Genomic DNA, 12960 nt, shown 5'->3' with positions numbered 1-12960 from the left:
TCATTTCTAATATTTTACTTGTGTCGTTGATATGGCATGTAGGACTGGCAACGTTAACGATTTCAACACTCCTGACCAAGATGATGAAAAGTGTGCAAAAAAAAAAAGTACGAATTAAGGGGGTGCCATCAGATAAAAATTGCAGCCGATTTAGATTACTTGGCTGAATGCAAAGTATGTGTACTAGCATATCTCGTTTTATTTCACTTTCGGTTCGAGGCTAGGGTTCCAAGGTTAGGTCTCAGGCATAGATTGGCGAAATCGTTGATTGGGCTCCTTAGTGGTAGCACGGTATAAAATTTTGGGACCACTTAACACACCTTAAGAGGGCACGGTGGTAGCAGTGTGTTCTGGAATCATTGCGCACGGATGGAAGTTGATGAACACGACATGCAATGCACGGCCTGAGAAAGTGGCAGTTAAACAGTAGGGCTGATCGATTGCGGCGTTTGCAAAATGCTCTCACGCAGGGGCCAGTAAAGCTGACTTATGCTTGCTGCCAGAGTTCGAAACGTGGGTGTGGAACAATCTTGGCCATATTTATTTTATTTCGGGCTGTCAGGCTGGCTTCATACACTGATATAGACAATTGGTTTTTTCAAGATTGGAAGCCTTAGTGCTGGTGCACTAAAACAAGGGCCATGTACACCCTCACTTTAAAGGCTGCGTAGGGAAATCGCTGCCAGTGCAGACGCCATTTTACATCCACACTTTCTATCTGCACTTCATCTGTGCAACAGAGCTCACACCATGATCCTGACTGCGCCCACTGCAGGACAAAGGTCTCTCCCATGCCTCTCCAATTAACCCTGTCCTGTGCCAGCTGCGGCCACCCTGTCCCCGCAAGGTTCTTATTTTTATTTATATTCCAATGCTGTTGGCCAGTGGAGGCAGAAAACAAGCTTTTTCACCTCAAAAAGTAAGTTTGTTAGAAAAAGAAAAAACAGACAAGAATACAAACGTGAGTACAAGATTGCAATATATACAAAATCCATTTTAAAGGTTCTGGTTAGTACCAATTTCAAATGATGACAACGTGTCTGATTGTGGTACAGCAGCTGGTAGGTTACTCCACTAGCGATAGTTCTCGGGGAAAAATGAGCAGCCGTAAGCATTTATGTGTGATTGTGGAGCGCCTTTGTGCCTTCATGCCTTCTTAAATTCCTTGACTCCGTCAAACACTTAATGTCATCCACCCACCTAACCTTCTGCCGCCCCCTGCTACGCTTGCCTTCTCTTAAAATCCACCAGGTTATCCTCAAGGACCAGCGGTCATCTTGCCTTCGCATTACATGCCCTGCCCAAGACCATTTCTTTCTCTTGATTTCGACTAGGATGTCATTAACCTGTGTTATTCCCTCACCCACTGTGCTCTCTTGTCCCTGATGTTGCCCCTATCATTTTCCTTTCTGTAGCTCGCTGCATGGTTCTCAATTAAGTTTAGCCTTTTCTTGTTATCCTACACGCTTCTGCCCCATAGGTGAGCACCAGTAAGATATGGCTGTTATACTATACTTTTCTCTTCTGGGATATGGTAAACTGCCATTCATGATCTGAGAGAACCTGCCATGGATAACGTTAAAGGCCACCCTTGCCTTTGTAAGTGTCCAGTGCACACGTGGCCATCTACATGCATCCACAGGCTATTCATATCTCCTTCATAAAGTACATTTTGCAAGGTGGCCTGGTGAGAGGTAATTGTGGTTGTGGCATTGAGTGAGCTTGCATGCTGCGATGTACTGTTGAATATCTCGGTATAGATGCGTCTTTTGTAGCGAGAGCTACACTACGCCAGCTCTACGAGCCTTCAGCGTGGCCACCATGGCCACCCTTTGAGCTGCGTGGCGGCGCCGTGGCTGGTACGTGGTTGGTCACATGGTTCAAGCCGTTACGTGACTACTGTGTGTGCAAAACCATTGTGTCTTCACTTTCAAGCCGAAGCTAAGCATAGCCAGGCAGATATAGCTCTCGCGTCACGCCAGGTTTAACCAGAACTAAGCCACAGTCAATTTTTATTTTTGCCTGTTAGCATGGCTTACTTCGAACAAACTTGTGTCTTTAAAGACATCTGATTGCAGTGTTTCTGCTTGTTCATTTTGCCATTGCAGTAGTGCCCTACCTACTGTGATTACTTGTGGAAAAAAAACGCACCGTGCTATCCGTGCGCAACAATCTTCAAGCTCCTTCGCAGGTAGTCACAAGTCTGCAATAAAAAGTCTAATAAAGACAAGCTATCAGTGCTTGTGTGCATGGTGAGGTGTGTTGTGTGTTTTCAATCATCAGTGTTGATTTGTGTAACCTTCTATTTCTAATAATGAATGTGCATGGCTGCAGTTTTCCAGACTTGCACAGAATAAATAAATAAACAATATCCAAACTAACTCGGAAACTGTGGTTAAAGGAATAAAGATTTTTTTTTATTAGGTGACATCTTTCTTTATTTTCACTTCAGATATTGCAAAACGTTTGCAAAAACTGCTGGGCCAATAGCCGAAGCTAGTATATTTATTTACAGATACCTTACAGGCCTCCGGAGAGGTATTGTGTAAAGGGGGTCAAATACAGAAGTTTGTGCAAAATAGGTTAGAAATCAAAAAACATAGTAAAGTACAGCAAAACATAAAAAACAGGTGAGTTCAGATACGATATCACAATTCACAAAAAGAGATAAAAGCAAAAAACAACTGCATCATGTAACAAAAGTAGGGGAAATGCACAAAAAGTTATACAAAAGCAGGAGAGTATATCGGGCATACATGAGGAAAGCTGCGCATGAAGAGAACGAAAGAGGCAATAGTCTCAAGCAGCTGAAGACGAATTTATATGCATCGTGAGTATATAAATGACGTGCTAAGCGTCATTTATCAGACAGATCAATGAAGTGCTTGAGTAGGTGTTTGCGAAAGGTGTCATGATTATCATGCAGTCCGGAAGATCGTAAAAATGAGTATATTATTTTTGTATTGCATATTACACATACTGACTTTTAAACTTTCTAATGTATAAAGATGTATGTTTCTTAATGTTCCACTGTATATGCCTCATAAATAGGGGGCCCGAAGCTCGTCAAGTGGAAACTTCCACTTTTTCTTCGAGCCCTCCTCGTCCTCCGCTAATCTTTTTGTGAGGAAGAAATAAAATTATTGATTGATTGATTGATTGATAGGCCTAATGTACACATTTGTTATTACAGCAACTGAAAATGCCAGCATGGAACGCTTTTTTAAATGATCAGTGAACAAAGTAATAGTGAGCAACACTCAACAGCAGACATAAAGAGATTAACAAACATAACCCTAGCTCAATCTTCGAAAAGAAATAATAGAATAATAGAAAACAAGCTTAATAGAAACCAGGAAATTGTTAGCCATTTTGACGTCAAGTGGTACACTATTCCATACTTTCGCCCCACAACATTGAATTAGGCGCTGATCATAGGCGGTTGGGGTTACAGGGTAATTAAAATTAATATTGCTTGCATTCCTAGTATTCCTGTAAGGCAACACAAACGTATTAATTGAAAGCGGGTAATTATTTCGTATAATGTTATTTACTACCATTGCACTTCTCCTTTCATATAACAAAGGAAACTGCAAAATCTGTAGCCTATTGAACAAAGGAGCACTGGACTGATACCTGTTCCAGTATGCTATTATTGTCAGCGCTCTTCTGCAAAGAGATAATTTGATGAATGTAAGATCTGTATTTACTAGCCCATGACTCGCATTGCATGAAGATACATCGATGTTTATGTCGCCCGTAATTAAAACAGAGCTCATTGGTTTATCCGCTATGTCACTCGGTATACTCTCCATGGAGCCTAAAAACTGGGTTATAAGAGTTTGGGGGTCTATATGTGAGACCAACTGATATTCCACAAGAGAATGTGATGAAGAGTGAATCAACATTTATATTCCCGGTCCAACGTTCAGGTATAAACAGTAGGGTAGATTTAACTAACAGTCCCACCCCTCCACCGCGTCGGTTATCTTCTCTAGGGCTCAATACAAAGTTGTATCCAGGAATAGAAAGTTGGTCACTCCCTCTCAGCCAGGTTTCCGATAGAGCTATAACATCAAATTTAAACTCATGTTCAGATACAAATGCTAGAAATAAGTCTAGGCTTTTTTTTAACACTATGGTCGTTACATTATGAAGTAAGGAAAAGCGCGAACTTTTTGTATATTTATTGTTTACTTGTTTAACCGTGAAAGCCATGGAAGTTAGGTGAAGTTATAAAATCAAATTGGTAAACCATGTTCAAACAACTACAGCTAAGTCCTCTTTGCAAGCTATGTGAAAAACATGGGAGTTTTCAGTTTCCCGCATTAGAATCTTGCCTTGCGACACCGAGGCAAACTTCCAGCCCTTGTCCTTTTTTCTGTTGGTATTGCTTTACCACGGAGAATCTTGTACGCAATTGAAAAGTTTGATTTCTCCACTATTGTGGCAAATCATCACACTCTGAGAGAGAGAAAGAGAGCAAAAAGGGTTGTTACTTGGATGTTGGGTGGTGCCTTATGGCTTGGGTCCATAGTGGCAGCCTCCACCGGCGAGCCCACAAGATTGGCATCCACTGAGCCTCTAGAGATGTGCTGGTTAGCTCTGCCTCTAGGGAAGCTTGGGTGGGTTTGGGGATGGGTATAGCCCCAGTGGGGGTTTGGGCAGGTCCATGTAAGGTGGTGGAGGGTAGGAGTGACTTAGTATTGTGTTGTGGGACTGAAAAGGTGCAGGAAGTGGAGCTTGCTGTAGAAGTTGGACAGCTATCATCTGTGCTTTCATAGTTTACAGCAGGGAGGGTCATTTAACTTCCCGTCTCTGCTGTTTGCCTCTCTTGTGCTTCTGAGGCGCGTCTGATGCCATCTGCATCATTTTTTTTCGGGTTTTGAGCAGGCCAAAGCAGTATGTTTTCGTTTTACATTTGATAAGATAAATAGGTCGATAGAAGGCTTCATTTGTCCGTGCTCAAGCATCTACAAGCTCTTTCGCAGGTAGTATACCTGCTTCAGTGCTGACTTGGGGTTCATTTGAAATAGCGCATATGCATTTTCCGTTTGATATATGGCTGGTCATTCTGTAGTTAAAGCAACCATAGCTGTAGTAGTTAGCAAAGTTTGTTGTTAGTCAGTACTCATCTGGATATTGGCCTGAAAAGGTGAGTTTACACTGCCTTTGTTCAGGCGCACTGTGGTGGCATATTGTGTCAAACAAGGCAGCATATCAATAGTTTCGGTTTATGCTTTGAAGCTTTTATTTATTTCATGTACCCCCAGGGCCATTGGCATTAGAGAGGGGAGTGGTTACAGGCATAAAACAAAAATATCAAAGTAAAAAAAATGGAACGGTGCTATTGTTATAAAAACGGTTACAGATGTGTCTACTCGTAGAGTGTTGGCTAAGGCATGCTTTAAAAGCTGGGAATTTTTGATGGTTGCTGTCAGTGTGGGAAGGTGATTCTACTCTGCCGCTGTGCGAGGTAAAAACGACTTAAGGAAAGCATTAGTTGGGCGAAATGGCACACCGACTTTGTAGGCATGATCTAATCGCGATGATAGGTGATGCGGGGTAGGGATGAATTCACTGTGCAAGTGTGGATGATAGACCATCTTATGGAACAGGCAGATACAAAACATTTTGAGATGTGAAGCTTAAGATGGTAGATTAAGGCTTGATTTCATTGAAGATATACTAGCGGTCCTATTGTAGTTGGAATGAAATGGGCAGAGTTATGTTCAACCATTTCTAGTGAATGAATTAAGTTTTCATGATGACGGATGTGGCGTATTCTAATTTTGGACGTGTTTTGGATGACTTGTACAATGGCAGTTTGAAGGATGAAGACGCTTTAGCGAAGTTGCAGCGGATGTAACCCAGCATAACATTAGCATTGTTAACTACATGTGTGATATGTAGAACGCACCGATTGTACGAACGCACCAATTCCAAGAAGACATCATTTAAGAAATAAATATGAGTACATTTGCAAGTCCTGGATACGCGAAGGCATTTACATTTGATTGATGTTACGTTCCATTAGCCATGTTTTGCACCTGCATGCATGGTGCAACTGCCTGCTAATCGGTGAAAGTAGAAGTGCATCTTTCATGCATTTCACTTTTATGGCAGCCTGGTGCGACAATGGCAATAATTTCTGAAGGTGAAAATCGAGCATATAGTGAAATCACCATATTGAAGCTGTATGCAACCTTTCAACATTAAGTGCAAGATCTAGCTGCCGTCCACCAAGCAAAAATGTACCTTTTTGACTGGAATGTTGTGGAGGATTGAAAGAAACAAAATCAAAATGGTGGCACCCATTTTTCCTGCAGCTTCACATCTGTACATGCAACATTAAGAGAAAATACACATTAAAGTCGGAGAGGGGTGGGGGGCCTGCCAGTGCTTCATTTTAATGTTGCACAGGGTGTTCAATTTTATTAAACACAATAAATGGCTGTAGTAATAATACAATAGCTACTGAGAGGTGGAAATCGTTATTTTTGAGTTACCTGGTTATCACATTAGACATTCCAGTTAAGTTTTAACTAACCTGTTCCAATTATTCTAGATTTAATGCGTACAATTTTTTGGCTGCACATACATGTGCACTGCAGTGGTGTGAAGTATACTTCCTGCCAGCCTGCAGAAATTGGCCACTACCACCACACTCGAGGCAACTGAAAGCACTTCCCCGGTCATGCAATTAGTTTCCTTTCCTTCCGACAGCAATGGGTAGAAGTTGCATCATCACCATTTACCATAGCTGTGGAATCGACATCGGCCTACTTCAGTGCTCTACAAGCATCTTGTCATAACTCTTGAGGGGATATGCGGGTCTTGAAATGGTGAAAAATTTGGGTTCAATATACTCTAAAGGCCCTACCTACAAAGTTTCCAAGGCCTAATTCGACCTCAACCTACTATGAAATCGATATATTTGATGTCTCCGAAGAGCCAAAATGGCGATTTTAGAGCAACATAAAGCAGAACTTAACGTTGGTCGCTTCCAGCAACCACACCCCCATTGGCCGCCATCTTGATCTTTCCTACACCTGTTTCGCCCACTATTGTGAAAGCCTCTCAAAACGTCCGCATCTGCCGTTTTCTGAGGCCTCCACCATGACTTACGAATGGCTAGCACACGCACTTCGAATCCAATTTCCTCAGCTTCATGCTTTCTGTCATGCAGGTCTTCATTACGTTTTTATGATGCAATTACAATCAACCTTATGCCGTTGAATTAAGAAAGAACTAATCTATGGAGCTTTGCTATCTTTTTATGGCCGAGCCACATCTTGTAGGCAATTATATTACCTAATAATATTTCACAATTATAGTGCTTTGACATAACTTAACATATCTGTATGACATATATCAATAACAATTTAGATAGCGCAGCTACACATGGCAGGTCTTTGGCTACAGTTCCATTTCAGTCAGGAGTAAAAAAATTTGAGGGAAAAATCAGGCTTCATTGATTTTCCCATAATATTGGAACTAACTGAGATATATGGAAACTAATATATTTTAAAACAGGAGCAGAAAACAGATACACACATAATTTCATTACGATATCTGTAATAATAAAAATTTCCATTGTAAGACCAGCGTCTCCGCCTAAATGGTCAAATGGTTGAACAGACGACACTGCAGCAGCCCTTCCGTGCTACGTGCTGGTTTTCATCTCAAGCAGCTGCACCAAAAACGAACTTGCATGACCTTACAATTGCAAGACTAAGCTTAGGCACAGGTGTGTGACTGTGCATGCCAAGCATTAAGCTCAGTGCCTTCCGGTGAGCTGCGTCTCACTCTGTCTTTACACTGCTGCAAAATGAATGAACGAAATGATCTTTGAGAGAACAACATTTATTATACGCACGCGGCAACACCGCCCAACCGATGGCAAAGGTGGTGCCACAGTCCTCGGGGTGTGGGGTGTGGATTTTCGCCAGTGTAGCAACCGCAGCAGGGTGGCAGTGGTCTTCTCAGGAGCTGGCTGGTGGTGGAGGTGGTGGTGGTGGACCTGTGGGCATTGGGGGAGGTGGGGGAGGCATTGGCCCACCATGACTGGACGGGGGTGGTGGAGGCGGCGGCGGTGGCGCTGGGGGCCAACCCCGAGCACCAGGAGGAGGAGGGGGACCGGGCGGCATGCCTGCACACAAAGGAAAGGCACAAGTGACTGTTACTCCATCTCAAAATTAAATCGTAGCACATTTTGAGGACACAAAGGCATTCCAACCATACAGCACAAAAACACACGGTGAAAAAACCTACTCAAGGTCAGCATCTACATTTGAACCTCATTTTAAAGAAGCTGAGGGTGCCCTGCAATTACTTTAAACCTCGTTTAACGAAGTCTGCAAAATCTGCGGTTTAATGAGCAACATTGAAAATTTGCTACATAAAAATCCGTATCCTAGCATGCTGAGAATCTGCGAAAAATGGGCTGTGGATAACTCGCTGGAAGAACCTTTATTTGCAATGAAAGTAGTCCTTCCGCCTTTCCTTCGCCATCAACGGTGTTATGCATGTTTTGCTCGTGTTGCGAGCTCGCGAGGTGCCTCAGCGTGTCTATCGCGCGGAGCACCTTGCTCGCCGAATATATGTCAGCCTTACCAACGTACGCCTGTGTCTTCTGCAGCCGGCATGAATGGCGGCTAAACGCTTCCACTGCGATTACCTTCTTCTTGCTACCAGATAGCTCTAGGTTTGCCACCAGTTGACACAGAACTTTACTGAACCTCACCAGCAGGCATCAATGCACAAAGCAGACACTTACCGAATCCCGGTGGTGGTGGTGGTCTCGGGCCAAAGGCTTGTGGTGGGGGAGGAGGTGGCCGCATGCCAGGTGGTGGTGGGAACGGAGGGGGCATCCCGGGGGGACCTGCACCAAGACAGGCACTATGTGGAATGGCATAGGTAATCCTCCTGACCAGCTAGCTGCAAACAGCTGCCCCCCTCATGGTAGCAGCTAATTAACCTTTTTCCTGCTAAAAACTGCCTCAACTGCAATGGGAAAAGACTTCCACTACGGAACCAACAGGCTGGCAGGCAATGATACTCCCCTAATGCTGCCAGGGCTTGGAGAACGCAGCCTCTTTACAAGCGACACTCTCTCATGTTAAATGCTGCTGTCCCTGAAGGGGACCTTAACAGCATAAGGTACAATATATACATGCATGCCACAAATGAAACAATAAAGCAGGCACGAAAGAAAATACAGATGGGATTACTTTAGCCTGACACTCTGATACACAAGCTCAAAACAAAACTACGAGCAAATCGTGCAGCAAGGGGAATAGTGAGAAATAGTCAAGACGATATCAAGAAAACACACAAAAGAGGCTAGAAACAAACACTGCAAATGATTTTGAAAGCTGGTTAGTATTATTAGGTGCCAATCGCACAAGGAAAAAAACGTTTTTTCTTTTTAAGTTTTTCTGTGAAGGAAATAGGATTACAATTACTGCATATTTCAGCACATAAGTCATCATTTTTTTACAAGAATGACCACCTGAATTTAGAGGGTCGATGTGTACACCGAGCTGACCTATTTGCGGAGCCTAAGGCAGTTTCGGCAGGCTGCAGGTAGCACATGCCCTGTGCCGGTGCGTGTTCCTGTTTGTATGCATGTATATTCATACATAAAAAAAGAACGTTGAATTTGCATGCAGACCGGTTTTGACAACGAAAATCTGAACTTCCTGACGTTTACCCGGCTCGCTCGCGCTGGCAATTGCTTTTCTGGCGTGCGCCAGATAACGCAAGAGCAGACTGCTGGTAGCCTCCGGATTCTCTGTCACACCGGAGACTACAGGACTGCTGCCAGTTTGGCTTGCTGCTTACCACGCTATCAGCTGGGATGCATGCCAGTGTGGAAAGCATGGAAGGCGAGCTGTTTTGTCGGCTCTGGTCTCTGTCAACCTCCAACTGATACCCACGCAGTTACGCCGTTACACATCTGTTGCTTTGAGTTGTGTGCACCGCAATGCCAACCCGCAAGAAATGCTACAGACACGCATCTTCTTGCTTTGGCTAGCCTTGGTGGCTGGGCGGCATTGACCTATAATTGTTACAGTATAAGAAAGTAGTCCAGGAATCAAAACAGGCAGGAATCAAGCTGAAGCCAAGCCACTAAATGGTTTACAAGAACAAAACAAAAAGGTCTGACATTTTCTATTCCTCTTTATATGAAACAATGGAGCCACTAGCAGGAGACGTAATGGAACAGTTAATACCACCAACTTTCAAACTTATGCATGGCCACATTCTGATGCCAGGCACTGTCAGCTATTGAAGATTCTGGTGCCTGCTAAGAAATCCACGAAGTTAACATTTCTCTAAAGAGGCAGCTGCTTGGTTGACTTGATCTAACAAGGCAAAAATTTGTAAGTAGGGAAATGGCCTTCACGAAAGGTATGGTCACACACTGGTGACCTTCACCATAATTTTAACACTTGGACATTGGGCCACCGAGACGTAAACCATGCAAGACTGAACAAAGCCTGTACAATATCAAGAGTTCTACGACAACCCAAGTCACATTAAACTGGACAGCATGGCTCCTTCAGGACAGTATGAAAAGCTGATCAGCACCAACGTAAAAGTATCTATTGCACTGCACTGGAAAAACAGGCTGAGGCTAGCCAGGCATCTTGCAATTCCTAAGACATTTCTGCAAACATGTTGCTTCTACACACTGGTGGTAGCACATACTGACAATGTTTAGTGTTCCCTGATCAGTTTCTAAGGCCCACACATGTCTATGCTCAACAACAACAGGTTCATCAAGTGTGACTGCCACCACCAACTTCCCCACATGATAACTCAACACAGAGCCACCCTACTGTAAGCGAAGCAGAAACCTAGATTTGGGACTAGAAAAATGTGCAACTCTTCTGATTATTTGTGACACTGCTTTCATCTTCAAGTGTTTCAGCCCTAAACTGTTTGTTTCCTTTCGTGCCCATCCTTCTCAGTGACATGCCTGCACATGACCAGCATGGCGGCAACACACAGGCCTGTGGCGACAACACATTCCCTTGAGCATGCCCATTCGTTGCCTGTACCAGACCGATCAATGGTGACATGTGCAAAAAGACACCTCCTCCAACGGTTCTTCTGCTGCTGTTAGCATGCACTGATGGCGAGAGCAAGAAAGTGGTGGCCCTCACCCATCTGTGACGGCGGTGGTGGCGGCATCCTGTCGTGGTGTGGTGGAGGCGGGGCCCCCGGTGGAGGCACCATGCCGAACGGAGGCTGGTGCATCGGGGGTGGCGGAGGAGGAAGTCCCACTGAAAGGAGGAGAGGCACGTGACGTGCACAACTGAGAACATGACCCGGTGTTCATTTCGAGCAGTCTGCACAAGAGAGGGCAGCAGGGGCGTAGCCACGGGAGAAGCTTATGAGGCTTCAGCCCCCCCCCCCCCCCCCCAAAATTTTTTCGAACTGTCACGCACCGCTGACCAAAACAACCACTGGCGCCGGAAGTCATTCTGGATTTTGTCACCTACAATGCCTTTTTCAGACTAAAAAGACATTCTGGCGCGAACGGGCAATTACCGGCATAAACAAGCAATTACGAAAATGTATGACTGTTCATACCGCAGAAATTTGTGCTGTTCATTATAACAGTTAGCATCATGATCAAAATTACCATGCAAATACGAATATTTTGAGGACATCAATAACCGGTTTTGACTGACCTTGCTCATTGAAAGCCCCGCCCACGCGGTATTTCCCAACCTACATTCGGATATTGGTTATTTCAACTTGCTGCACCATTCGTGGCTTTCGTTTGTTCTTTTCTTTCCTTTTTATCTACCTGCTTTTACTTTTTCTTTGAATAAAAAAAATACCCTTCTGTAATTATGGGTGCAGAATAATTGTCACCGTGCAGGCAGTTAAAAAATAGATATTTTCGTATTGATTTCTGCGTTGTTCCTCTGTTATTCTAACCATATGGTGCTGTAGCGACCGCAGCCTGGCCCAGGTACATATCGCGACTACTGCTATCATAGTTTTGTTCTTGCCTGGATCGCCTGTCTTTCCGTGTGTAAAGTATACTATACGCGATTGCACAAGATGTTTATTTGCCTTGTTTGACGCATTGTATGCAGTGACTTTTGCTTAGATACGTAGATTTAATGGAGACATACGTGTATTTAAATATCTTGTGGCGAGGTTTTGTGCATACATACAGCGACTATGTTTCCAGTGACACTTTCTTGCCCCTTATCAAGTTGTATCTTCGCATTTCTAATACTCCATTTTATCTTTGCACTTCTAATGTATATTTTGCAGAACTCCTTGTTTATACATGTGGTCATTGTTGCGAATAAAACTTCGGTGCAATTACTCGCAATACATGACCGGTGACAACTGCTGCTGAGCAGTACAGTGGAACGAAGAACAGCGTCATTGAGATTTTTCCCTGGCCGTTGGATATGTACAAAATTCTAAAGGTTCTTGAACGACAAATATTAATTAAAATGTTTGTCATCTGCTTGCTCATGTCCTTTACATTTTTCACATCAGCGCCATGCACTGGTTTGCTGGTTTAAGACTGATATAGTTTTAGACTTCGTGTGACATTTTCTTTACTAATTAAATACGTAAAAACATGGAACCATTGGCATCAGTTATGTCTGCGACGATTTTTATGACATACGAAATACATTCTTTTATTTAAAGAATACATATTTCACTCGTCTAGACAGTGCGTAGCGCTATCTAATACAAAATGGCAATGCAGTTATTGTTCTTGCGTTTGATTCCTCCACAAATTCTACGAGGAGGCCACCCTGCAACATGAGCCCCCCGCAATAAAATTTCTCGCTACGCCACTGGAGGGCAGGGCTTGCGGCTGCCACTGATTGTGCAAGACAACGCGGTCAATGTGAGCACCAATCCAGCGACATTCAATGGGCAGAGAACTTCTGCAAAACAGGTATACTCACC

At 43.7% G+C, this 12960-nt stretch overlaps 1 protein-coding gene across 1 annotated transcript in view; it reads right to left on the bottom strand.

Annotated features, from left to right (window-relative positions):
• Positions 1–7848: 7848 nt before the first annotated feature.
• The window catches only part of Spx (Spliceosomal protein on the X), a 38235-nt gene continuing 33123 nt past the window's right edge, over positions 7849–12960 (bottom strand). The window contains exons 8-10 of the mRNA XM_077655443.1: positions 11175–11294; positions 8780–8884; positions 7849–8152 (exon numbers count right to left, since the gene is read on the bottom strand). Coding sequence (XP_077511569.1) covers positions 7986–8152; positions 8780–8884; positions 11175–11294 — 392 coding nt within the window. The 3' untranslated portion in view covers positions 7849–7985. The remainder of the gene's footprint in view (positions 8153–8779; positions 8885–11174; positions 11295–12960) is intronic.

Source organism: Amblyomma americanum, chromosome 2 (genome assembly GCF_052857255.1).
Source record: "Amblyomma americanum isolate KBUSLIRL-KWMA chromosome 2, ASM5285725v1, whole genome shotgun sequence".
Classification (NCBI taxonomy): domain Eukaryota; kingdom Metazoa; phylum Arthropoda; class Arachnida; order Ixodida; family Ixodidae; genus Amblyomma; species Amblyomma americanum.
This window is presented reverse-complemented; position numbering and strand designations above follow the sequence as displayed.